Source organism: Mobula hypostoma, chromosome 13 (genome assembly GCF_963921235.1).
Source record: "Mobula hypostoma chromosome 13, sMobHyp1.1, whole genome shotgun sequence".
NCBI lineage: Eukaryota > Metazoa > Chordata > Chondrichthyes > Myliobatiformes > Myliobatidae > Mobula > Mobula hypostoma.
This window is the reverse complement of record NC_086109.1, coordinates 91,184,402-91,210,074: the sequence shown is the minus strand read 5'-3', so window position 1 is coordinate 91,210,074 and position 25,673 is coordinate 91,184,402. Positions and strand designations below refer to the sequence as shown.

At 40.5% G+C, this 25,673-nt stretch overlaps 2 protein-coding genes across 5 annotated transcripts in view; one reads left to right on the top strand and one right to left on the bottom strand.

The window, feature by feature from the left end:
* smad3b (SMAD family member 3b) overlaps positions 1 to 3,593 on the top strand; it is a 145,873-nt gene extending 142,280 nt beyond the window's left edge. For both annotated transcript variants that reach the window (XM_063066168.1, XM_063066167.1), the window contains one exon: positions 1,558 to 3,593. In XM_063066168.1, coding sequence (XP_062922238.1) covers positions 1,558 to 1,681 — 124 coding nt within the window. In that variant the 3' untranslated portion in view covers positions 1,682 to 3,593. The remainder of the gene's footprint in view (positions 1 to 1,557) is intronic.
* A 69-nt stretch (positions 3,594 to 3,662) lies between these two features.
* Positions 3,663 to 25,673, bottom strand: part of aagab (alpha and gamma adaptin binding protein) — a 63,566-nt gene continuing 41,555 nt past the window's right edge. For 2 of the 3 annotated variants that reach the window (XM_063066166.1, XM_063066164.1), the window contains 7 exons: positions 24,560 to 24,649; positions 21,901 to 21,984; positions 20,726 to 20,805; positions 17,205 to 17,286; positions 17,007 to 17,114; positions 15,971 to 16,020; positions 3,663 to 13,004 (listed from right to left, as the gene is read on the bottom strand). In XM_063066166.1, the coding sequence (XP_062922236.1) occupies positions 12,927 to 13,004; positions 15,971 to 16,020; positions 17,007 to 17,114; positions 17,205 to 17,286; positions 20,726 to 20,805; positions 21,901 to 21,984; positions 24,560 to 24,649 (572 nt within the window). In that variant the 3' untranslated portion in view covers positions 3,663 to 12,926. The remainder of the gene's footprint in view (positions 13,005 to 15,970; positions 16,021 to 17,006; positions 17,115 to 17,204; positions 17,287 to 20,725; positions 20,806 to 21,900; positions 21,985 to 24,559; positions 24,650 to 25,673) is intronic. The other variant, XM_063066165.1, reaches the window with a different exon arrangement.

The following is a 25,673-nucleotide window of genomic DNA, read 5'->3' as shown; positions in this document are numbered from 1 at the left end:
CTTTTTGTCTTGACGTAATTTTCACTTAAATTGCTGCTTCTCAGTTTGCAATTGCCGTGGTTTTATAGGAACTTAGCCTGCCATTGAACAGGATCATGGCTGCCTGGCCATTTAATGATGTTTGCCTTGTCTTCTGTAATCCGTGATTACCAAAAATGTCTTTGCTTATATAAAGACTGTACCGTGGGGCAGCACAGTGGTTAGCACTCTTTGCAGTACAGGGGACCAGAGCTCAACTCCCACCCTGGTTTGTACAAGGAGTTTGTATGTTCTCCCTGAAACCATGTAGGTTTCCTCTGGATTGTCAGGTTTCCTCCCACAGTTCAAAGACCTACCGGTCAGTAGGTTAATTGATTATTGTAAATTGTCCCATGATTAATCTTGTATTAAATCAGGGGATTGCTGGGTGGCACGGCTCGAAGGGCTGGAAGGGCCGATTCTGTGCTGTATCTCAGTAAATAAATAAATAGATAGATAGATAGATAAAATTAAAACTTAACCAAGTTTAAAATTAACATTTGTCCCAGCATTAATTTCCACCATCTGTCCATGTCACACTGCTTCCAAACTTGCATCCAGAAAGACTTAGGACCAAGAAAAATTGACTAAAAATTAAAACTAAGTTTTCTAACTGATTTCCTTCATCATCCTTAAGATACTGCCCCTTTGAAAAAACTTAAATTAACTCCTATTCTTTCAAATGTCAGGGAATACAGCTCCAGTTTGTGAAATCTGACTGTAGGAGCCCTAATATCTATCTACACTGCCCTTGCTATTCAGACAAAGCATCCTAAATTTAATCCTTGGTTATTATTATGCGTGTTCAAAATGAAGGATCTGATCTGAAATATAATGGAAATGTGACCAATTCTGCCAGGGAGTCATAGAACAATACAGCATAATTCAGGTTAACCAGTCCATACTGGCTAGAGTCCACCTAGCTAGTCCCAATTTCCCACATATACCCTATAAGCCCTGCCCCTCTGTGTACTTAACCAAATGTTCCTTAAATGATTACTATAGTGTCTGCCTCAACCACTTCCTCTGGCAGCTTGTTCATATTCACCATCATCTACGTGGAAAAAGTTACCCCTCAGCTCCCTTACTCCTCTCACCCTAAACCTATGCTGTCTAGCTTCGGATTTATCTGTTCCAGGGAAAAGACTATTACCATTCACCTTGTTGGTGCCTCTTGTATCTTGGAAATTCTGTAAGGTCACCCCTCATTCTTTTGCGTTCCAAGGAATAAAGAACTTCGCCAAAGCCAAATAGAAACTGAGTCAAATCCAAGGAGCTACAATTTCTTTGTTATCTGATCCAGACATGGGTCTGGTCTGGGAGCTAGGCTCCATTTCAAAACAAGTTTTACTGTTATATATTTAAGAAAGGGGACTAGTCATTGAATGAGGTGCTCTATAAATGCATATTTTCCTGAGTATCACCAGTAGATATAAATTACAATTAATGGTGACAGCTGAATGTATAGTTTCTGGTTGGAGGGGCAGAAATGGGATCAGGTCTTGTATTCATTTTCGTGATCTGTCTTTACCTCTGTAGGCGCCAGACGGTGACCAGTACTCCCTGCTGGATTGAGCTTCATCTGAATGGACCTCTACAGTGGCTGGACAAAGTCCTCACCCAAATGGGATCACCGACCATTCGCTGCTCGAGCATGTCATAAGAAGATTGGCTTCATCTCAGGGAAGACAGCTGCCAGATTTTATGGGCCTGGCTGTAGCAGATAATTTATAGAAAAATAAAACAACAGAAGTTGGATGGTACCCACCACTGGTGGTTTCTTCATTAGCAATATCAAGTACCATCTTTGCCACCTCTCCACCATAACTGTTAGCACTTTCTGTGGCATTGCTGTTGGGAAATATTTACAAAAAGATCATCATCAATTTTCAATCTCATTTTCTAATGGAATGAAAGGAACTCATTATCTCCTGCAACCAGCTGAAAATTTTTTTCTTCCAAGTACAAGTTGGGCCATTTTATATTATTTGACTGTTCTATGTCCTACTTCCATGCAACTACTGTTCATTCAAGTTGTACAGACAAGTGGATCTGGTTGCTTCCTTCCAGCAGCGTCATGAAATTTTTTATGATTGAGCCAAGGGTGGCTATTGCCATGGTAACTCAAACCAATTTGTTTTACTTAAGTGGGAAGCTGGAAAGCCCTTTTACCATTCACCATCGTTCTTTTGCAGTATGTGATGGTTTGGAACTCTCAGTGGTCCTTCTGCCATGTCCACATAACACGTCATGAGGTGGAGGATGAGGGGCCTTTCTAGGACAATATCTTGGTGTGCAGGGAGTTGTGATTCCTTTGGCCAATAATGTTTCTTTCCTCCCACCTATTTTGTTTCTACTAGTATAATGGAGGGTCAACTTGCACGCTAACCTCCCGCTTTAAAAACCCTCCTCTTTCGTAGTGAAGAGTTGAAACAGATTTACGAGCACTTGGTTATTGTAGCTAGGAGCTGTTCTTTTTGAACAATCTAACCTACATCGAGAACGCTAAGAAACGCCATTGTATAGTATTTTTTCTAGGTAAAGCCGCTATATGAATCAGTTGTAGAAGTGTGAATGTGGTTAATAAGAGTTTAGTTAAGCCAATTTTTGCAAATTGCCCTCCCTTGCCCCTGGGCTTGTGATGCCCTTACTGTACTCTCCAATTCCCACATCTTGGGCAAGGTACTGAAAGCAGCTGGTATCTGTGGAACTGTACCCTCGTAATAGCCATTGTATAAGGGAGCATTTATTCACCATAGTTTCTTTACTTGCTACCTTTACATTAATAGTTTTTTTTGTTTGTGTTTTTGTGAAGGGGTCCAAATCAAATTTCCAACAGAAGCAATGTTTGTTTGAGGGAACTGTAACAATTCATAGTAATAATTGCTGTTGGTTTACCCCAAACAGACAAAAAGTTTTCAGTGGTGTGGTGTTTTCATTAATAACAGATCAATCTCACAGAAGTAAAATGGAAAACCAAAAGACTGCAGATGCTGTAAATCTGGGGTAAAAAGCAAAGGCCATGGAAGAACTCAGCAGGTCAAGCAGTATATATGGAGGGAAATTCAATATTTCAGGTCAAGACTCTTCACCAAGACTGGAAAGGGGTGATAGCCAGTATAAGTAAGTGGGAAGATGGGGGCAGAGCTAGAGCTGGCAGGTGGAAATGTTGTTGGATACTATCATCTGGATCCCGATTTCACCTGCCAACTCTTGTTCCTCTTCCCCACTCCCACATTTTTATACTGGCTCTCTCTCTTCTTACAGCCCCAAAGAAGGGGGTTGACCCCAAACATCGACTGTCCATTTCTGCCAAGTTTCTCCATGGCCTTCATTTGACACTCACGGAGGTAAAACTTGCCGCAATTGAACTGAAAGATCGGTTCAGGAGATCACCCTGCTTACCAGAACTGAGTGCATTGGGATTTTTCCAACATTCTCATCTCATGACTGAAAAGTTTTACATCTTATCTGAATGTATCTGGAGTGTTGATGGGCAACAGGCAAATTTCAGTCAACGTCTGAAACTAAAGCAACATACATCAAAGTTGCTGGTGAACGCAGCAGGCCAGGCAGCATCTATAGGAAGAGGTGCAGTCAACGTTTCAGGCCGAGACCCTTCGTTAAGTCCTGACGAAGGGTCTCGGCCTGAAACGTCGACTGCACCTCTTCCTATAGATGCTGCCTGGCCTGCTGCGTTCACCAGCAACTTTGATGTATGTTGCTTGAATTTCCAGCATCTGCAGAATTCCTGTTGTTTACGTCTGAAACTAAAGACGGGTTACCATTCGGGACAAATATTCTGCATCAGAACCAGACTTGGGCAGTTTGTCTTTTCCTTTCTTAGAACGATTTCCTTGTTTGTAAAGGGCATGCTAGCTGTATCTCAATTCAAAGCAGACAGCTATAACAGCCACTCTCCATTTCATAATTGCCTCTGCTGTTAACTGTTGCAACCAGAATTTCATTATAAGGTAATAATAATTGAACAAGAAATGAAATAGTTAATTAAAACTGCTTTAAGCCTGGACTCTGCAGAGCTCTGTAAATCACTAAGTACAAGGTAAGCACTTATTGAAAGGTTTGAACTAGTCAGCACATTTAATACTTGTATCGGTAAAGGAATTTATAATGGAATGAGAAAAAGTGAATTCTATTGGCTCAATTTAGACATGTGACTGACCCCAGATGAACATTTCCAGTATTTTTTTTTCCTTTTTATGTTCTGGATCTTTTCACCTAACTGGAATTATTGATGCACAAACAAATAACAGTATAATGATTAATTAAACTTAGAATAATGGATAGGCTTGGAGGATTTCACTGGTACAATTTACAGAGTCAAAAATCAAATTGAGAGAACTCAACCTTGGGTCTCAGAAACCTAATGGAAGAAAGAAGGGGTGGCAGCTGTGAGATCTTGGGAAAGTATAGGTTACAATTGATGTTGAATATTAATTTCAATGCAGCCAATGTACGTAAAATGTTTAGGCACTTAGTTAACCAATTTCTATAGATACAGTTTTTAAAAATTTGCATTACATTTATAGAAATGTCAAACTGTACACTAGGATACGATAATGTCAAGGGGAAAGTGACCAGAGGTTGGAACTGTTTGGCAATATGATTCTTATCAGTTAATGACCCCCCCCCCAACCCCATACACACTCAGGGTGCAGTATCTCACCTAAGTGTCACTTTGTGTGTGTGAAATGCTTGAACATATGGGAAAGATTTTATTATCACAAGCCATGTTTTTGTGTGTTGGGTAGGGATCAGTAAGTTTCAATTCACACGAGAAATGCTAATGATATTTGCCTAACTTTAGCCCCAAGGATGAAGTTAGTGATGGTTCTAACAGTTTGTCTCACACGATATTCTTGTCATTTTCCACTCTCCAACCTATTTTACTTAAACTAATTCATTTAATTCTTTTCCAACTCTCCCTATAAGCCCCTTTTTATTTTGTTCATCTGCACAGTGCTCATCTTTGCCTTTTGTGACGTGCTCAGTGTACATTTGCATATGGACTTACTTACCTCTGTTTTAAAGGGAGGGTGCCCTACTAGGTTGGGGCATTTTTGCATTCATCTAATTTCCAAAATTTTTGGTGCTAGTTATTTTTGATTGACAGATCTCTATGTCATTCCATTGGTTATTACACCACAGTGGAAATGTGTAAAGTGCTGTCTCCTCTAGGGAGGAGTTTTAACTCTAGGGAATCTTAAAATTCAGTGGTTTTTTTGGACTGGAAAGTAACAACGGACAACAAATCGCAGGTTAATGTATGCTAATTTCAAGTCACAGAGTTACAAAATATCATCAGGTTACCTACCTGGAAGACTTTGACGGAAATTTTCTGTGTAACATTTTTAATTACCAGCAGAGCTAATACTTACATTGTTGCTATAGGCAAATGCCCCTAGGATGCTGTCTTTTGGGTGAGATGACTAACTGTTGAGATCACAACCAACCAAGAGCAAACTGACTGGTCGTTGCCACATTAGATTCTTGAGGAATTTCTCCCAAGTGCATTTTAGCAAATGGCCAGACACATATCTGAGAGACAGAAGTATGGAGGCTAAACTTGCCTTTCATTTGAGGATTCATCTCAAAAGAGTGCCATTGAGCAAAACAGCAGCAATGTGTCAGACTTGCAGTAGTAAAGCAAACTTTTGAGGAAGACCAGTCCCTGATCATCTGATAGACAAGAAGTGCACAGTTCTCCCTTATTCAGGCAAGCGATGAGGCTGAGCAGAGGGCTGCCGCTATTTGCTGTACTTAAAGCAGCCGTAGTGATGCATGGGGGTGCCTTTGGGAAGCTGTCCCGACCATTTTTCTTGCCATCTCCATAGGGACAAACAGCTGGCCTCAATTCCACACCTCAGCACAAACTTACTCAATCCCTGTCACAGATATTTCCGTGTGGTTTCCTCTGGCAGCTGGTAACACTTATGGGGGAATATTTCAAGCATGACTAAATTAGATTTCAGATAGAAGATTGTAATAACTGACCTTAGTGTATACTTTTAAAAACTGCACTCCTTTACACCATTAATGCTTTATTTTAAAGTTACACACAGGAACAATATTAGAATGATCTGCTCAGGATTTCCTTGAATATAAAACAATATTTTGGAAAGCACATTAACCAAGATGTCATGTCTTGTTCCTTATTGAGCTAAATGGTAAATTTTGTCAATCTTATTTCTAGCTTTTGATTGTTTTAAAAATCTCAAATCCATAATGCAGATTTGCAATACATGCCCTATACAGTGCAATAATCATAACTGTAGCTGGATACTTGCATCACAGTTGGAGAGGTAATGGGCAAATAGTATTTTGTGTGGGCATCTTAGACGGCATGAGTGAGTTGGGCTGAAGGGCCTGTTTCTGTGCTACATTGTTTGAAAATCCAGATACAGAGTTACACACAAGACATGATTGTTGAAGGAGAATTGTTATATGCCTGCCTTGGGGAGGCTCATACTACAGGAGCTCCATGGAATGGAAGGTATCTTGCTTACCTGAAGCCAGGAACAAAGATCTAGTCTAGGGAGCATCCCACTCCTATCATCATGTCCTAACTTTCACCCCCATTCTGATGTACAATTAATTGGCATCATTTATATTAATGTTCATTTGTAGCATGTGGAAAGCACCAGCAAAGCTCATATTTAACTATGTGACTTTCTAGGTCATTTGAATAGATAGGTTTATGTTTGGGATCAGAGGTGTGAAAGGTAAACATTTCCTGACAGATCCACACATCATTTAAGGCAGTGAGATTTACAGGAAGATGCTGTTTCCTGTTTGACATTGCTGCCTGCTACACCTCCCACAGTACCCTTGGGTCGCTCTTTGATGTTTCAGCCCCTTAGCCCTGATACATCTCCTGGTGGCAGAGCAGCGCCAGGGTCATCTCGCTACCACCCCATGCATCTTAAAATGGAGTTAGTCGGTCACCCAATTTCTGTCCGTCCTCCTCAGCTACAGCCCTTTTCTGCCTCTTCAGCCATCTCTCTGGTGGCCCTCCTGAGCCTCGCTCCAGTCACTGCCATATCATGGAGTAACTTTGTCATCAATGTGCCGACGAAGTCCTGGCATCCTACCCCCACAGGGTAAATGATGTTCCTCTAGCCAGCTTCCTTACACTCAGCTGCCAGGTCTGAGTACTTCAGACTCTTCTGCTCTTGGACAGCCTCCACTCTTTCCGCCCGTGGGATAGTTAACTCAGTGAGGATTGTCCTGGTGGCTGTGGACTACAGTACTATGTCTGGGAGGAAAGTCAGTGTCACTTTAACTATTTCCTTAGCAGGTTATTATTGCAGTTCAGAAGACTTCAACTTACTGTTTTTCTTGCGGTAATTTTGCAGCATTGGTTTCAATACAGATTTAATCAACAGAGCACCATAGATTCAGGGCAGATCTTCCAGTCATTCACCTCAGAGCAGGCTGTTTCTTCCATAACACTCCAGGCTGCAGTCTTCCACGGGGAGGTGCATTCCCAGCCTTCTCGCAGTGCAAGGAGGTACAAATAGCATCAACTGCATTAAGGCCCTTGCCTTCAGCTGTCAAATCTCTTCAAAATTAAAAAAATAAGTGACTGGCATTTGCAATCAGCCAGCGTGTCAAAAATTAAAACAGGTAGTTATTTTTTTTATACACGCACAAACACTTTAAAACCAAAGGCTTTTCTTGAATTTAATTGCATTCCATGTGACAGCTGATTTCTCCCATTTTAATGAACTCATTTTGCTTAGCTGCTCTGGGAACCAGTGGCTCTGTTTCCTGGCCTGAGAGCAGGGAAAGATAGAAGTTAGCGCTGTCCTGCTGTTTTTCCAGAAAGATACCAAACAGGCTGCATGAGTTTGCATGGAATATTGTGCCACAGGGATTGCCATTATGGATATTTCCAGTGCATTCAGGCAGGTCAGCCCTATTGTTTGGTTCTTAAAGTTCCCCTTTGCCATTGGTTTCTTATGAGTCACACTGACAAGACAGAGATAAATGCCCAGGTTGATGCAAAAGTCTATTTTAAAAAAAGTAATTATGGCCACTACGTACATTCAGTTACCACCCACCCAGTCCCTGTCCTGTACTCAGGGTCAGCAAGTAGTTCTGCCTTACATAGACAGAATTGAGAAACCATGAAAAAATTTGTACTTTTGTACAGAAGCTCTTTTGTACTTGTCCTCCAATCAAGAATGAGGAGAAAAATTATAGAATTAGTTGAGACAATTAAAATATTACATTTTGAAATTTTACAGTCTATAAATCTTTAGCTTGAGCAAGAGACTAGCATGCTGCAGTACTTTTGTACATTGCAGATTTCTAATTTGAACTGCAGGTTATCTAGCCCCACTCCAGCTGCTTAATCATGCACCTTGCAACAGGCTGAGTTACTAAATTAGCAGGGCAGTACACCAAGGCATACACCATTAGAAGTGTTGTCTTGCCCTAGGGCAGATTTAAGGTATGCTGCCGTTCTTGTTCAAAGTCCAGAGGCAATGTGATGAGATTGGGATGAGAATTCTCCTTCTCGTAACATTTGTCATAACATCAGAAAAATGATTTCACCCAAGGTCCATGGAAGACAATTTAACCATGTGCTTTACTAGTTCAGAAGAATTAATAAAAGGGAGTAATTCTGTGCCAATACATTAAAGCAAAGCTTTGAAGATTTTGTAGTTAGTGTTTAAACAGTTAAGTAGGCCTACTTTTGATCTTGTCAGAAAGATGGCAGCCTTCCCAAGCATGCAGTGCAGTGCATTATTGCATTAAGTACCTCTCCACAACAGCATCTGTGATGCCTACAACTGTGGAATAGTCAAAATAAAGCTGTGCCCTGGTTATGTTTTTTTTCCCCTTATTTAATTAAATGTAATAGATCTGAAAAGATTCTTTCACTAATGATTGGCCTGTAAAACTAAAGCTAGTTGAATACCCATAAACACGAGAGACACTGGAAATCTAGAGTAACACACACAAAATGCTGGAGGAACGCAGCAGGTCAGGCAGCATCTAGGGAAAGAAATAGAGTCAACATTTCAGCCCAAGACCCTTCATCAGGACTAGTGTATTACTCTAGTTCAGGGATTCCAACCTGGGGTCCATGGACCCCCTCGATTAATGGTAAGGCTCCATGGCATAAAAAGGTTGGGAGCTCCCTGCTCTAGTTGGACACCTGTCTACAGTATTGTTTACTGGGACACAGATGCCATTTGGATTGACTACCCTGTAACCTGCATCAACATTTTACCAAGTTCTGTAGAGGTATCTGGTTTCTCTCTAAGGAGCATTAATCGATTTAGTTCCAGCAGACAATGCTGTATAACTAACATTTTAATTAAGAAAAGGTGCTTTCTTGTACTTTAGTGTTGTTTTTCCTACTTTGAAGTGTTTGGAAATGGCCAAAAGTTCTTATGTAAATGTTTCAAATGTTATTAAAGTTCATTTTATCATACCAATGGTAATTGTTTCTGTGACTTACTATAATCACTGCCTTCAAAAGGCGGGGGAATACCTACACAGTTCTGACTCTGAAATTTATCGGTGAGTTACTCTCTAAGCAGTATTCCCTACACGATGCCTTACAGAAATTACATGCTATTTTAAACAGTGAAAACTGAGCCCGGTGACTGAGGAATAGGTACTAGCCTCCACAGTATTTACAACATCCTCCAGCATCCATTATTAAGGACCTCCACTACACAGGACATGCCCTCTTCTCATTGTTCCCATCGGGAAGGAGGTACAGAAGTCTGAACGCACACACTCAGTGATTCAGGAACAGCTGCTTCCCCTCTGCCATCCGATTTCTAAATGGGCATGAACAACACTACCTCACTACCTTTTCCATTTGTTTTTTGTTTTGCATCTTTTAACTAAACGATTTAATCACACACACACATAATGTAACTCAGTTTTTTTCTATATTTATCATGTATTTCATTGTACTGCCATAAAGTTAACAAATTTCACGACATTTGCCAGTGATATTAAACCTGATTCTGATTATTTATCACGTCAAGGCAGTCACGGCCTTAATTGTGTTAAGAAGTGGTTACTCATTCACTCTCTCTTTTCCTCACATCCAAATGAGCACAAGACATAGGAGCAGAATTAGGCCATTTGGCCCATTGCATCTAATGTCATTTCATCATGGCTGATCCATTTTTCCCTCTCAACCCTATTCTCCTGTCTCCTCCCAGTTATCTTTCATGCCCTGACTAATCAAGACCCAACCAACCTCTGCCTTATATACACCCAGTGACCTAGCCTCCACAGCCATATGTGGCAATGAATTCCACAGATTCATTACCCTCTGGCTAAAGATATTCCTCTTCAGCTCCGTCCTATATGGACGACCCTCAGTCTAAGACTGGGCCCTCTGGTCTGAGACTTCCCCACCATAACAAACATCCTTTCCACATCACTTTATCTAGGCCTTTCAACATTTGGTAGATTTCAAAGAGATCCCCCTTCAATCTTCTAAATTCCAGTGAGTAAAAGCCCAGAGCCATCAGTCAGTCATACGATACACCTATCAATCATGTGAACCTCCTCTCAGCACATACTTTCTTAAGGGGCCCAAAACTGCTCTCAATGTTCCAAATGAGGCCTCACCAGAGACTTAGAAAGCCTCAGCATTACATCCTTGCTTTTATATTCTAGTCCTCTTGAAACAAATGCTAACATTGCATTTGCCTTCTTCACAAAGTGCATTCAGGAGGTTATCCAATTTTCTGCATTCTTCTTTACAATATACTCTCCTCCAAACAAAATAAGAATGCCATTGAGCATTAGGAACTGTCACACTCAGGAGACGGCACAGTTTTAAGGTGCGTGGCAGAAGGTACATAGATGTCAGGAATAAGTTTTTTTACGTAGAGAGTGGTGAGTGCGTGGAATGGGCTGCCGGCAATGGTGGTGGAGGCAGATACAATAGGGTCTTTTAAGAGACTCCTGGATAGGTACATGGAGTTTAGAAAAATAGAGGGCTATGGATAACCTCAGGTAATTTCTAAAGTACATACATTTTCGGTACAGCATTGTGGGCCAAAGTGCCCATATTGTGCTGTAGGTTTTCTATGTCTCTATTCAACAACCCATCATGCAGAGACAGAACTTTGGAGACCATACTTGGTTAAAATAAATGTGTTGCAGGTTTATAATCCACTGCCTTCAGTAAACAAAAGAAAGGCCCATTTTTACAGAAATTGCAAAAATGTGGTATCAAATTTAGGTTAATAATTGTAATAAAGTTCTCCCCCAATTCTTCCCTACAGGAAAAGTAATCAGGAACAATAATATTTTTGCATTGTTGATCATCTCCTCCAAGAGAGGGATTGGAGGCTTGCATACCTCAATGACCTGGGTAAGACCAGAGCAAGATTGGTCCTCAAAGTTCAGGGGTTCAGCTCAAGGCTAACCACCTTGACTGGTAAACAAATTTGTTATGGAAACAGCAATGAAGAATCTTACATCTGAGTGTGACAGTATTCCTGAGTCTCCAGCTGGAACCTGCATGACTGAGCAGTGAAAACCAAGCCACTAACATGGTGAAGGAAGCCTTGAACACCACCAGAGATGGAGGACCTTCAGTGCTACCCTGAAGGCCAGCGGCATAACGAACAGTAGGTATTAATCTATCTATCATCTCAAGGCATCTCTCCATACTCTCTGTCCAGAAATACATTTAGGCATTTACATCTTGAAGCATGATTCATGTAAAATACACACAAGGCCAAGTTATGAGGCAAATTCTTCTATTGGTGGAACTTTACTCAAGGATCCCCAAATGCCCAAGATATTGTATTTGCTCGAGGATTTACATAGATTACAGATTAAGGATTACAGCATGTACAGCTGTTAGGGGTTAAATGGGTTGAGCTGAAGAAAGGTTCAGTAGAAACAAGTTATTGAATTGTGAAGTGAATGGCAGTGAAGTAGACCATTTACTAATGGAACAACAAGCACCCGAAACAATTTGTATTATGAGCCTCGATGATCACTACTTGAGCATTTGCAAAGAAGGGACGATGATTCAATTTTGTCCTTACCCAGAGTGCATATAGAAAAACATTCTCAAAGAGGATCACATGCAGAGTTTATTTATTTCCCATATCAGACAAAGTTTAGAATTATTGATCAATTGACATTTTGTTTAAATGCTTATTTAATTCTAATAGAACATTAACTTATGTCATTTGGGGAGATGAATTTTTTTTCCATCATGGTGAGAGTTGTTAGCTCTGAGGGGAATGGAAGATCTCCAGTTTAAACAGCTGGCATCAATAATAAGTATTCTCATATCACCAGTAGCATGGTTATAGGTAAGACTCCCAAATAAATATGGTAGCAGCAAACTCAAGCGCACATTTAACAAGGCATCATCCTCAATTCCACCACCATCTTATCAACTTTAAATGAAAACTGACTGCATGCCACGCAGTTAAGGGAAGGTCTGTGCTGTGGTTATCTGCCCAGCGGAAACTGAATTAGAAGAGCCAGGTTGATTTACCAGAGCAGTTTTTTGGACATAAGAAACACTTCCAATTCTATCTACCCAGAGTACAATTTCATAAAGCTAATGTAGAATATTAAAAGAATGTGTACCTTAGAAAAGAGTGGGTGGGGGTAAACAGTGTTTCTTCCCACAGGACTACTTCAGTCATATCTTTCCTTGAATAAGTATGACTGAGATGGGGGGGGAGGGAACACAAATGAAGATCCATATCTTATACACAATTAAAAACACTGAGTCACAGTGCTGGCACTGAAGTTACATGAGAAGTCTTGGCCTAACAGCATTGTGAGTGAAATGTCTAATAAGAGGCTCGAGCAGCACCTTGGCCCAACACACCACCATCTTTCACCTGGAAAGCCACAAAATGGTCCAGCTTTTAATTATTCTCTTCATCAGACAGCTCCTCAATCTCTTCTCTGTCTCCACCAATGGCCATCCAAAAAGCTTTAGCAACCTGCCAAATAAAATAGGTCTAGACGTGAGTACAGTAAACAAATCCTTTCTGTAATCTGCAAACATCAGCTCTTCACCACCACCAGGACGAGTTCAAGAGGACGTTTTCCAAGAGGCAGCGTAAGAAAAGAGCAGTTACGTGTATATGAGACAAAAAAATTTGCACGATGCATGTTAAATAAATCTATTGCACTGTTAGCACCAGTTAGTTATATCTTTGGCAAGTTTGGTTAAACAGTTCATCTGTTCTACTGCAAGTGATCTTTAGTAAATATCAATATTGCCAGCTTGTTGAGGTGGGTCTCCTTGATAAACATTGCTACTTTCAACAATAATTCTTTATTTCACACTTCTTTTTGCACATAGACATCCAAATCATTGCAGGGTGGAGACAAGCGATTAAAAAATGTTAACTAATCTACGTCAGAGACAAAATAAAAAATATCTTCAAATGCTGGAAGACTGATATAAAGGCACAAAACATACTGAAATAACATGTTTGTTGCCTTCGCAAATGCACTGCGTTAAGAAAAAGATACCAAAAGATTACCTAATGTTTTTTAATAGATCAGCTATGCCTTCCCAAATTTTCATACACACAGCTTGAACTTACATCATTCTCAAATTATTCACAGTAAACACTTAACCAAGTATAGTGTTGGTTGAATGTTGCTCTTCAGCTTATATAAATTAATACAACTATTAATTGAGAGGGCACAGTTTTAAGGTGCTTGGAAATAGGTACAGAGGAGATGTTGAGTAAATTTTTTTTTTAAAACGCAGAGAGTGGTGAGTGCGTGGAACAGGCTGCTGGCAATGGTGGTGGAGGCAGATACAACAGGGTCTTTTAAGAGAATCCTGGATAGGTACATGGAGCTTAAAAAAATAGAGGGCTATGGGTAACCCTAGGTAATTTCTAAAGTAGTACATGTTCGGCACAGCATTGTGGGCTGACGGGCCTGAATTGTGCTGTCGGTTTTCTATGTTTCTATAACTAGAATGATCTACTACACTTCATTATTCCTTCAGTTGGTATAAAAGTAGATGCAATGAGACTGTGAGGAAGGACAGGTAGATGATAGGGCAAAATTGTAGTCAGTTGAATGAGCTGAAGTGTAACATGGGGCAAAATCAAAAAGGATGATGAATACAGGATTGAATGTTCTATATTTGAATGCATACAAAATAAGGTAGATGATCTTGTGGTGCAGTTAGATTGGTAGGTGTGCTGTTGTGGCTAAAAGAGCATAGTTGGGAGCTTAACATCTAAGGATACACAAAGGACAGGCAGATAGGCAGATAGGGTGTTGTGGCTCTGTTAGATATATGAAATCAAATCCTCAGAAAGAGGCAACATAGGATCGGAAGATGTAGAATCCTTGTAGGTGGAGTTAAGAAATTGCAAGGGCAAAAAAGATCCTGATGGGAGTTACTGGCAGGCCTCTGAACAGTAGCCAGGATGTAGGCTACAAATTACAACAGGATATAGAAATGGCATGTAAAAAGGGCAATGTTGCAATGATCATCAGGGATTTCAATATGCAGGTAGATTGGAAAAATAAGGTTGGTGCTGGATCCCAACAGAGGTAATTTGTAGAATACCTACAAGATGCCTTCTTAGAGCTGCTTGTGGGTGAGCCCACTAAGGGAAAGGCAATTCTGAATTGGGTGTTATGTAATTAACCATATTTGATTAGAAAGCTTAAGGTAAAGGAACCCTTGAGACAGTGATCATAATAGGATAGAATTCACCCTGCTGTTTGAGAGAGAGAAGCTAAAATCAGATGTATCAGTATTAATGTGGAGGCATGAGAGAAGAGATAGCCAAAGTTGATTGGAAGGGGACACCAGCAGGGATGATGGCAGAACAGCAGTGGCTGGAGTTTCTGTGAGCAGTTTGAAGGCGCAGGTTAGATACATCCCAAGATTAAGAAGTATTCTACAGGGTTGATGACGCAGCTGCTGCTGACAAGGGAAGTCAAAGACAGCAAAAAAGCAAAAGAAAGGACATAAAATCTAGCAAAAATTGGTGGGAAGTTAGAGGTTTGGGAAGCTTTTAGGAGGTTTGGGAAGGCATTAAAAAGCCATAAAGAGAGAAAAGATAAAATATGAAGGTAAGCTACCCGAGAATATAAAAGAGATACATAAAATGTTTTCAGATATATAAAGAATAAACGAGAGAGAAGAATGGATATCGGACTGCTGGAAAATGACGCTGGAGAGGTAGCAATGGGGGAACAAAGAAATGGCAAATTAACTTAGTAACTATTTTGCACCAATCTTTACTGTGGAAGACACCAGCAATATGCTAGAAATTTGAATGTGTCAGGGGGCAGAAGTGGGTGTAGCTGCTATTACTAAGGAGAAATGCTTGGGAAGCTGAAAGGTCTAAAGGTAGACCTTTCACCTGGACCAGATAGACTACACCCCAGAGTTCTGAAAGAGGTAGTTGAAGAAATTGGGAAGACATTAGTAATGACTCTTTAAGAAGCAGACTCAATGGGCCCCAATGGCCTAATTCTGCTCTTAAGTTTTATGGTCTTACGACACAAGGCCACAATGATGTAATGTGCCACAATCCATCCACTGGTCCAAGCGGGCAAATGGACAGGATTAATCACAAGCAGCGTTCAGGTGGAAGTTAGTAAAAGTGTGATAGTGGTTGGAAATCTTTGCCTCAAACCAACGTTGATAAATTATAAAGAAAGTAAGGAAGTTATGTGGGTAGCAAACAGGAGCAGTGATAGACTGCAAGAGAAATCGCAAAATACAGTATATACAAGTGAGTTTGGCAACTTCCCATCACCAAAATAAAACTTGTTTATAGTGTATATTTACTTAGTCATACTTTAATCGCAAAGCCTTAGGCACTTTATTTCCTACTTTACCCGTGAGGTAATGTGACAGAACTGTCACTAAGTATAAACATCTGGAGTTTTTCCTAAAAGTTGACAAATAGGCACTCACTTTTTCTGCATGAAGTTTTCTTTGTTCATGAGGTAATGCTGCTGCTTTGTCTGTCAATTTAAAACGAAGAGTTAGTCATGTTACACAATGAGCTGGAAGGATTCCCAGACCATTAGTCATATGTCAGCAATGCACACTTCAGATACAATTCTTCTACTCCTCTTCCTAACACTTTCCCAAAAAAAACACAGAACCATCATTAAATCTTCACAAATTAAGTAGAAACTATAATTTCAGCCGAATAAGAAATCAGTTCCATTGTAAAAACAATGTTATTCTGTGACTCATTAATGTCAAAAATACAGAGTACGTAAAATATAAATTTAAACTTCAATATTAAAGATCGTATGAGCAGCTGGCGCATATCACAAGTCCTGGTTATGTGACCACTGACGCCAGGCAGACAATCTCTGAAGAGTATCGACAACGGCTGGGGTCACCTGTCTTGTAAACACACTGCCCAGAAGGCGGCAATGACAAACCACTTCTGTAGAAAAATTTGCCATGAACAATCATGATCAAAAACCTTGATCGCCTATGTCATACAACATGGCACATGATGATGATGAAAGGTTATCTTTATTTGTCAGATGTACATTGAACAGAATGATAAGCATCAATTGCATTAACAGCCACATGGTCTGAGGAAGTGTTGGGGGAAGCCTGCAAGTACTGCCAGGCTTCCAGTGCCAAGATAGCATGTCCACAACTCACTAACCCGCATGTCTTTGCAGAGTGGGAGGAAACCAGAGCACCCGAGAGGTTGTGGGAGAATGTACAGACTCCTTACAGATAGTGGCAGAGTTGAACCATGATCTTCTGACCGCTGGCACTACAAAGTGTTATACTAATCGCTATGCTACTGATTTAAATATTTTGTCTCACACACACCAACATTCCAAGTTCCTGAAGAACAGTGCTCAAAGGTCATATCCTAAGATAAGCAGACTGCTTACACAGTAACTGAGTTGAGGCATGTCACAGAAAGATGAATTTCCATAATTTTTGTGAAAACTGTTTCCAAAGCAAGACCCACCTTTCATTTGCTTAAGCTTTTCAAATAAACGCTCAAAATTTTCACAATCAACTTCGCCTGTAGTAAGAGTGGCAAGCTCTTGGATATCCAAGTGTAATGTTGGATCTGCTAGACAAAACAAGCAGACAGAACATGAACTGAATACTGATTAAATTAACAGTACTCTGGGGGGAAAAGAAGAGATTTGATATAGCATACCTATAACACTGTCGGTCGGTGGAGACGTCCTGTTGGTGTCCTCTGTAAGTGATTCATCATCAGGTTCTGTAAGTCTGTGGTACTGGAGAAAACAGAATAGTGCTTGAGTGGATCACTCAGGAGCAGACATATACAATATTAAGTATACAGCATTAAGTTTGTCATATAACGCACCCTTAATTGGGCAATAGTATTTGATAACTACATACTTACACAAAAAGCAAACAGCAAAGAAACAGACTATTCAGCTTAACCGAAACTCAAAGCAGTGACAACTTTCACATTCCAATCATTCTTTAGTTCAAGAATACTCTATTCAATTTATTGGTAACAACCTCATAGACACAGACATTAACACTAGTTTTTATAAGCTTCAGATGCAATAGATCAGTAATAGCAGTGCAGATCATTCGAGTCGAGTATGACGTTTTTCCAAGGCAGGAAGGGGTGGGGTCCACTGTCCACCCCTTGCTTAGTGGCATTGTTCTATTCTCTTTTCACCCATCACTGCTCTACCATTCACTCCACCAACACCATTGTCAAATTTGCTGACGATACCACCCTAATAGGTATCATATCAGATTGTGATGAGACAGCCTATAGGGAGGAGGTACAGCATTTGACAGAATGGTGTTGTCATAATAACCTGGACTTGAACATCACAAAAACCAAGGAGCTGATAGTAGACTTCAGGAAATCAAAGCGCGTCGAGCACTCTGCTCTGCACATATACGGGAAAGAGGTGGAGAGAATAGAGAGTTTCAAGTTCCTCAGTGTCCACATCTCGGCTGACCTCACCTGGACTGCCCATATCTCTTATCAGGTGGGGAAGGCCCAACAGAGGCTCTACTTCCTAAGGAAGCTAAAGCACGCTCTCCTCCCTCATCACCTGCTGATCAACTTCTATCGGACAACTGTAGTGAGCCTCCTGACGTATTGCTGTGCAGTGTGGTTTGCCAGCTGCACAGAACAGAACAGGAAGGATTTGCAGCGGGTGGCGAGGGTAGCAGAGCAGGTTATTGGCACATTACCCTCCCTCAGAGACATTTATATTGGCAGACTTCAAAAGAAGGCTACTTGTATTTCAAAGGATCCCACTCATCCTGGACATCACCTGTTTTCCCCTCTACCTTCTGGGAAGAGGTACAGAGCATTAAGGACGAAAACAAAGAGACAGCTTCTACCCACAAGCAGTGAAATGTATAACACCCCCTTCCCTTCTCCTGTGCCCCTCCTAAGACAGCGGCAGCTAAATGCATCACACTTCCAGGAATGGCAGGTGGGCAATAGTCCTACCCCCCCATCCATATATTATTAATTTTGGACTGCACTCCTGAGGTTTTAGAGTTTATTTTATGTATATATTTTTTGTCATGCTGCAAAATGTTGAGCTGCTAAATTGTGTTTCATTGCACAACAATGACAATAAAGATATTCTATTTCTACTTCTACTTCTTGGTCTATAGCATAAAAAATGTTGGGAACCCCTGTCCTAAGGGGTTGTCTATTGGTGGGTCCTCGGGTGGCTGCAGAGGCTGATGTGGGATGCACATATTCTGGTGAGGGCCTTCCAGACCTCTTAATCGTGCCCCCTTCGCCACAAGACTTGATCTGGGATGTCAGGGCAGATTCCCTTAACGGAGAACACTTGTATGTGACTTTGTTTAACATGATGCATGGGTAGCCATCACATGGTCCTCAATAGATCGGGAACAGGGTCCAGTGCCCTTGAATGCAAGACAGCTAGGGGTCCTTACTGCTGCAGCCTTCCTCCACTTTCACTGCCAGTTCCACCGTTGAGGTCTTGGTTGAATCGCTCTTTGTCTGGATCCTCCCCTTTGACCTTTGCACCATGGGTGACCGTTCCAGGAGCTAAATGCCAGATGGCTAAACTCCAGACAGCATCACTCTTGGGACCTCAGGAACTCACAAGGCACTTCATGACAACAGATCAGTGATATGATCTTATATGTAAAGATCCTTATCCGAGCAAACACTGCTCATGTGCAAGGGGACAGCAACAAACAGTGTTCTACCCAAGTCAATGAAGGACTACTTTACAGCAGCAAGTTAAAGTCTCTCAGTTAGCAGTGTGAACCCTGGTTAATTATTTGCTGCTATAATCCAGGGTTTAGAAGGTCAATTTTCAGCATTTCAGTTGGGGCCAGCTACATCATTATTGACTGGGAATGTAAGTTAGTCTCTTATGGGCTTAATGGCTTAGCACAATAATCAAAGCTTTAATAACCCAGAGGGCACTTGCAAATATTGATTGGCAAATGTTTTACAATATTACCTAACAGCTTGGCCTGGTCCACTGAACTAAATCAAAGATTCACAGAACTGTACAGTAAAGAAACAAGATCTTTCGGTTCACCTTGCTCACTCCTGGCAGGCTGACCTTTATTGTGTTCTGTTCTGTTCACCTCATTACAGGAAGGATGTGGAAGTTTTAGAGAGGCTGTGTAGGAGACTTACCAGGATGCTGCCTGGAGTAGAGAGCATGTCTTATGAGGACAGATTGAGCGAGGTAGGGCATTTCTCTTTGGAGCGAAAGAGAATGAGGGGTGACTTGATAGAGGTGTACATGATGATAAGAGGCATTAACAGGGTGGATAGCCAGAGACTTTTTCCTAGGGCAGAATATGAGGGGGCATAGTTTTAAGGTGATAGGAAAGTATAGGGGAGGGATATCAGAAGTAGTTTTTAATACCCAGACAGTGGTGGGTGTGTGGAAAGTGCTGCCAGGTCTGGTGGTAAAGGAAGATACATAAGGGATATTTAAGAGTCTGTTTGATAGGTACATAGAACATAGAAATCTACAGCACATTACAGGCCCTTCGGCCCACAATGTTACCTACTATAAAAACTGCCTAAAATTTCCCTACCGCATAGCCCTCTATTTTTCTACGTACCTATCTAAGTATCTCTTAAAATACCCTATAGTATCCGCCTCTACCACCGTCGCTGGCAGTGCATTCCACGCACCCACCACTCTCTGTGTGAAAAACTTACCTCTGACATCCCCCCTGTACCTATTTCCAAGCACCTTAAAACTATGCCCTCTTGTGTTAGCCATTTCAGCCCTGGGAAAAAGCCTCTGGCTATCCACACTATCTATACCTCTCATCATCTTATACACCTCATGGATGAAAGAAAAATGGAGGGCCACACGGGATGGAAAGAGAAGATTGATCTTGGAATAGGTTAAAAGTTTGGCAGAACATCGTGGGCAAAGGGCCTATAGTGTGCTAAAACAATCTCATTTCAAAGTCACCAGAGATTCACTAGTACAGTACTGTGCCATTCTATGATCCCCATCAATGCTAATCCCATTTGCCCGCACTAGGCTTTTATCCCCCTACACTCCTCCTATCCAAGTAACTGCCTAAATGCCGTTCAAACATTGTAATTGTCTCTTCCACATATCTGACACCTTAGGACATCAACTGAAATGCTTGTAGAGTATTGCAGTTTGCAATCATATCTGGACGTCAGTTAATTATTACAGAATCGCTTACTTCTTGTGTTTCTGCTTCCGTTCCACTGTTTTCAAGCACACCAGTTAGACTGCTGAGAATTCCAAAATCCTGAGGCCTATCTAAGAGAGAAAAAGCGGACATAAATTCTTTTATGTTTCATCAAATATTAGGATGCCAGATTAAGATCGTGACTGTAAGCATGTTTTGTCTTGAACCAGTCCACACCTGTGGGCTTACACTCGAGTCCCAACAATAACACTTCAGAAATGGGCATCATCATCCCATCAATCAATCTGATCAAAAATAGATCAGATATTTCTGAGGACAGGTGCCCCCAAGTTGACTTTAAGCACAGCTTTTAATGGCATCACAACTTTACAAATCTGGCTAACATCCATCATTTTCTACAAATTTAAAAAAAAGGTACTTAAAACTTCACCTTTAATAACAGACTGAAATTCAGCCTTTGAAAGGGGAATGTAGAAGAGCAGACAACTATTTCACACTTGGGCAGCATGGATAAAGGAATCATTTAATACTAGCAAGCTAAAAAATCCCATGATAAAGACATTGTGGAAGATATGTTAATATGTTAGCCTATTTAACTAAATTTCACTGTGAAATTCAGACTACAAATCTTTGAAAGATTAGAATCAGATTTATTATCATTATTTATATGATGTGAAATTTATTATTTAATGGCAGCTATACAATGCTAAGCTATAAAATTACTACATATTACAAAACTAATAAATAGTACAAAAATGGTTTGGGGGCTGTGGAGACGGAGGTTGAGGCCTTAGGCAGGTTAATCATGATCATATTGAATGGCAGAATAGATTTGAAAGGCTACGTCCTCGACTTTTTATTCTTGATTACTAATGCAAAAGGAAACTATATTCAACAATCCAAGTTCATTTTCATTTCAAGCGTAGTGAACCAGGCTCCACTATTGTTGAAAGTCCTCTTCGTTGGCTGCATGAATTCCAAAGGAACTACTATGTTTGGATGGTTTCAATTCTAGTTCATGTCATAACTTGTATTTTCACAGATACCCCGAGGATGAAGGGAGTGGAGACTGGAGCAATATAGTTATTATTTTAACAGTGGGACAAAGTAATGATCTAGGACTGATGAGTTTGGTTCAGTTTGAAGAGCTCTACTTCTCAACTAAACTCTTAATAATAATCTTTTAAAAAATTTGCATTTCAAACCTGTTTTCATCTCAACATTTGACCATACATTTGCATTCAAGGCTTGAATAATTCTCGTTACACCAGTGGATTCAGGGAAGTCATCTGTGTGGATATTAATAATTCACAATGTTACTTAATATTCCTCTATAGAATATGAAAAATCAAAGAAAATACAAAACAGGAAACAAATATGGTACAATAGAGACATTTAAGAGACTGAGATAGTTACATGGATGTAAGAAAAATGAAGGTTTATGGACTGTGTCGGAGGGAAGAGTTAGATTGATCATGGAGTAGGTTTATATAGGTTGGCACAACATCATGGGCTAAAGAGCCCATACTGTGTTGTACTGTTAGACAATAAGACCATCAGACATAGGAGCAGAATGTTCACCATTTCAACATGACTGACTTACTATCCCTCTCAACCCTATTCTCCTTTTTCCCTGTAACCTTTGATGCGTTTCCTCATCAAAAACCTATCAAACCCCACTTTATGTCTACCCAGTGAGTTGACCTCCACAGCTGTTCTACGTTCTTAAATTCAAAGCTTTGGGTTGAGGCCCTGTATCAGGACTGAGAGTGGAGAGGGAGGTAGCTAAAGAGACAGGGAGAGGTGATTCAGGAGCTGGTAACTGAAAGGTGCACCAAGGTTAAGGAAAGGTGGGCAGATGGAGGAGGGGGAGGAGTTGGAAGATAGAGGGTGATATGGGAAAGCAGACAAAGGAATAACGGTGGGGGGTTGGGGGGGGAGTTGATGGAATCTATCACCTACCAGCGTGCTCTCTCTTCTTTATACACATACTTTGAACTTAAACTGTAAACTAGTTACCTCTCCTTTCCATTCTGCTCTGACAATTCCTCCCTCCCACCCACTGATGCTGCACGGCCTGCTGTGTTCCTCCACCAGTTTGCTTTTTGCTCTAGATTCCAGGATCTGCAATTTCATGGATCATTATTATTATGCAATGAATTGCTAAGATATGTACTTGGATACTGTTTTGAACCATGGACAGTATAATTTTTTTCTTGTATTTCTGCATCATTGATTTTCCATCATTGTTAAAATGCTTTTATTAAAAAAGGTAAACTCTCTCCTGTTTCATGCTCGCTTTCCTGTTGATATACTAGATAGACTTCCCAAGTATGGCATTGGCTAATCTCTAGTCCTTTCAATACCTTACAAAGAAAATTTACAAGGATGTTGCTGGGTCTGGAGGACCTCAGCTATGTGAAATGATTGAATAGGTTAGGGCTTTATTTCTTGGAATGTAGAAGACTGAGAGGAGATTCGATAGAGGTATACAAAATTATGAGGGATATAGATAGGGTAAATGTAAGCAGGCTTTTTCCACTGAGGTTAAGGGTGAAAGGTGAAAGATTTAAGGTGAACATGAGGGGAAATTTTTTCACTCAGGGTCATGAGTGTGTGTAATGAGCTGCCAGCACAAGTGGTGCATGCGAGTTCGATTTCAGCATTTAAGAGAAGTTTGGACAGGTAAATGGATGGTAGGGGTATGGAGGGCCATTATCCTGTTTACTAGTAGTAAGTTTTCCTTAGAATTGTACCTAATCCCTCTTGCAATAAACCTTGTAACTGTCACTATTTGCACTAGTATACTAACCGAGCTTCTCATACATCACACTATTTAAACAATACACCAATTTTCTACCCTTACTACCAAAGTAGATAACTTCACATTTCCCTTTATTACCTTTCACGTCTTCCCACAAAAATGACCACACTTTCTTGCCAATTGTTGCATGATCAGCAGTACTGGTTATTTCATCTAAGCCAATAAAACAGTTTGTAAATATTACCTCTTTGCAAAGGCCAAGCTAAAGATTTCTGTCCAAGAACAACATACAACATTTAAAAAAAATTAAGTTAACACAACCTATTTGTACAGGCTAAATCTGCTGAACAAAACCTGGGTAGTGATTAAGTTTTCAGAGCTCACTTGAATTCTCCTGGGCCAAAAAAGAATGAGGAAGAGTCACACAGAGTTTCTGATGGTTTAATACTGAATTAAAACTTATGCTATTTCCTCAGAAAGAAACAGGTTCAAGTGCAATGTTCTCCACAGCTAAGGAAGGTACACAGACACAACACACTGGATCACTAGGAACAAGGCATTGCCAATGACAATTAGCATCACCTGGACAGAAAAGCTGGACCATAGAAAGTTGTTGTAACAAAATGAAGTTTTCAGTTTAAACCATTGATTTTATAGCAGTGATATTCTAATTGGGTAGTGGGCTGGAGATAAGTTGGAGATATGTCTCCAGCAAAGGAGGTGTAAGGCACACCTTCCCTCCACTAGCCTGCAGGCCACCATTGGGAAAGGTGTATTACATGCTTAGCCCATGACAATCTCTGAAGGGTGTAGTAATAGCTGGGGTCACCTGTCTTGTAAAGATTCTGCCCAGAAGGAGGCAATGGCAAACCACTTCTGTAGAAAAATTTGGCAAGAACAATCATGGCCACAGATTGAGAAAAGAATAAGAACATCAGTGTGAAGGAGACCTTCCCCACTGACACAGATTAAAGACAGACTGAAGACCATGATCGCCCAAGTCATACAACACGATACATAATGATGCATAGACAACAATTCTCCTCATTCATTTCAGCTCTTGATATCCTGTAATAATAATTCTGAAAATGCAAACTCACCTTCTTCATCTGGCAATTCTTCTGGATTGAGCTCCACCAATTCAAAACCATGTTGAATACACCATTGCTGTGCCGCTTGTCTGCTTACCCCTAGGAGAGGAAGGGTGATCAGATAACCCAAAAAAAAACCTTAACTATTCTGTATAACTGTTAATTAAACCCAAATACATGGCACAAGTACATGGAAAGACAAAGGTGCCATTACAGAAACTTGGTTAAGAAAAGGACAGGAATAGCAGCTCGGTGTTCCAGGATTCAGCTGTTTCCGAGAGGAATGTAAACGAGATGGTGGAGTTGCACGACTGATCATGGAGAATGTCACTCACACTGCATCTGGAGAGGATGCCTGAACAGCTCATTCAGCAAGGCAATATGGGCAGAGCTCAGGAATAAGAAAGATACAAACACTATAATGGGTTTATCCCTATTGATAGACCTCCCAATAGTCAGCAGGAGGTATAGGAACAGAAATGAAGGCAGATTATGTGAAGATGTTGACCTGGGTGACTTTCACTTCTTCAATATTGACAGGGACTCCATTGGTACCAGAAGCTTAGATGGAGCAAAATTTGTTAGCTGCACACACAGACCAACTAGCCAAAAGTCTAAGTAAATTTATTATCAAAGTAAGTACTGCATATGCCACGATATACTACCTTGAGATTCATTTTCTTGTATTTATAGGAAAATAAAGAAATAAAATAGAACTTATGGAACAATATACATAAACAAAGAATGGCAAATAACCAATGTGCAAAAGAAGACAATTGGGCAAATAAAAACAAAAATAATGAAAACATGAATTGTAGAGTTCTTGAAAGTGAATCTGTAGGTTGTGGAAATCAGTTCAGAATTCAGGTGTGTGAAGATTTCCATGCTGGTTCAGAAGCCTGATGGTTGAAGGATACCTGTTGCTGAATCTGGTGATGTGGGACCTAAGGGCCCTGTACCTCCTGCCCAATGGTATTATCTACGGAAGGGGTCACTGTATTGGGAAATGAATCTGGCCTTCATTGGTTGGGGCACAAAGTAATGTTACAGCTGTACAAAACTTTAGTTGAGCCACATTTAGTGCACTGTGTGTAGTTTTACTCACCGCATTACAGGAAGGATG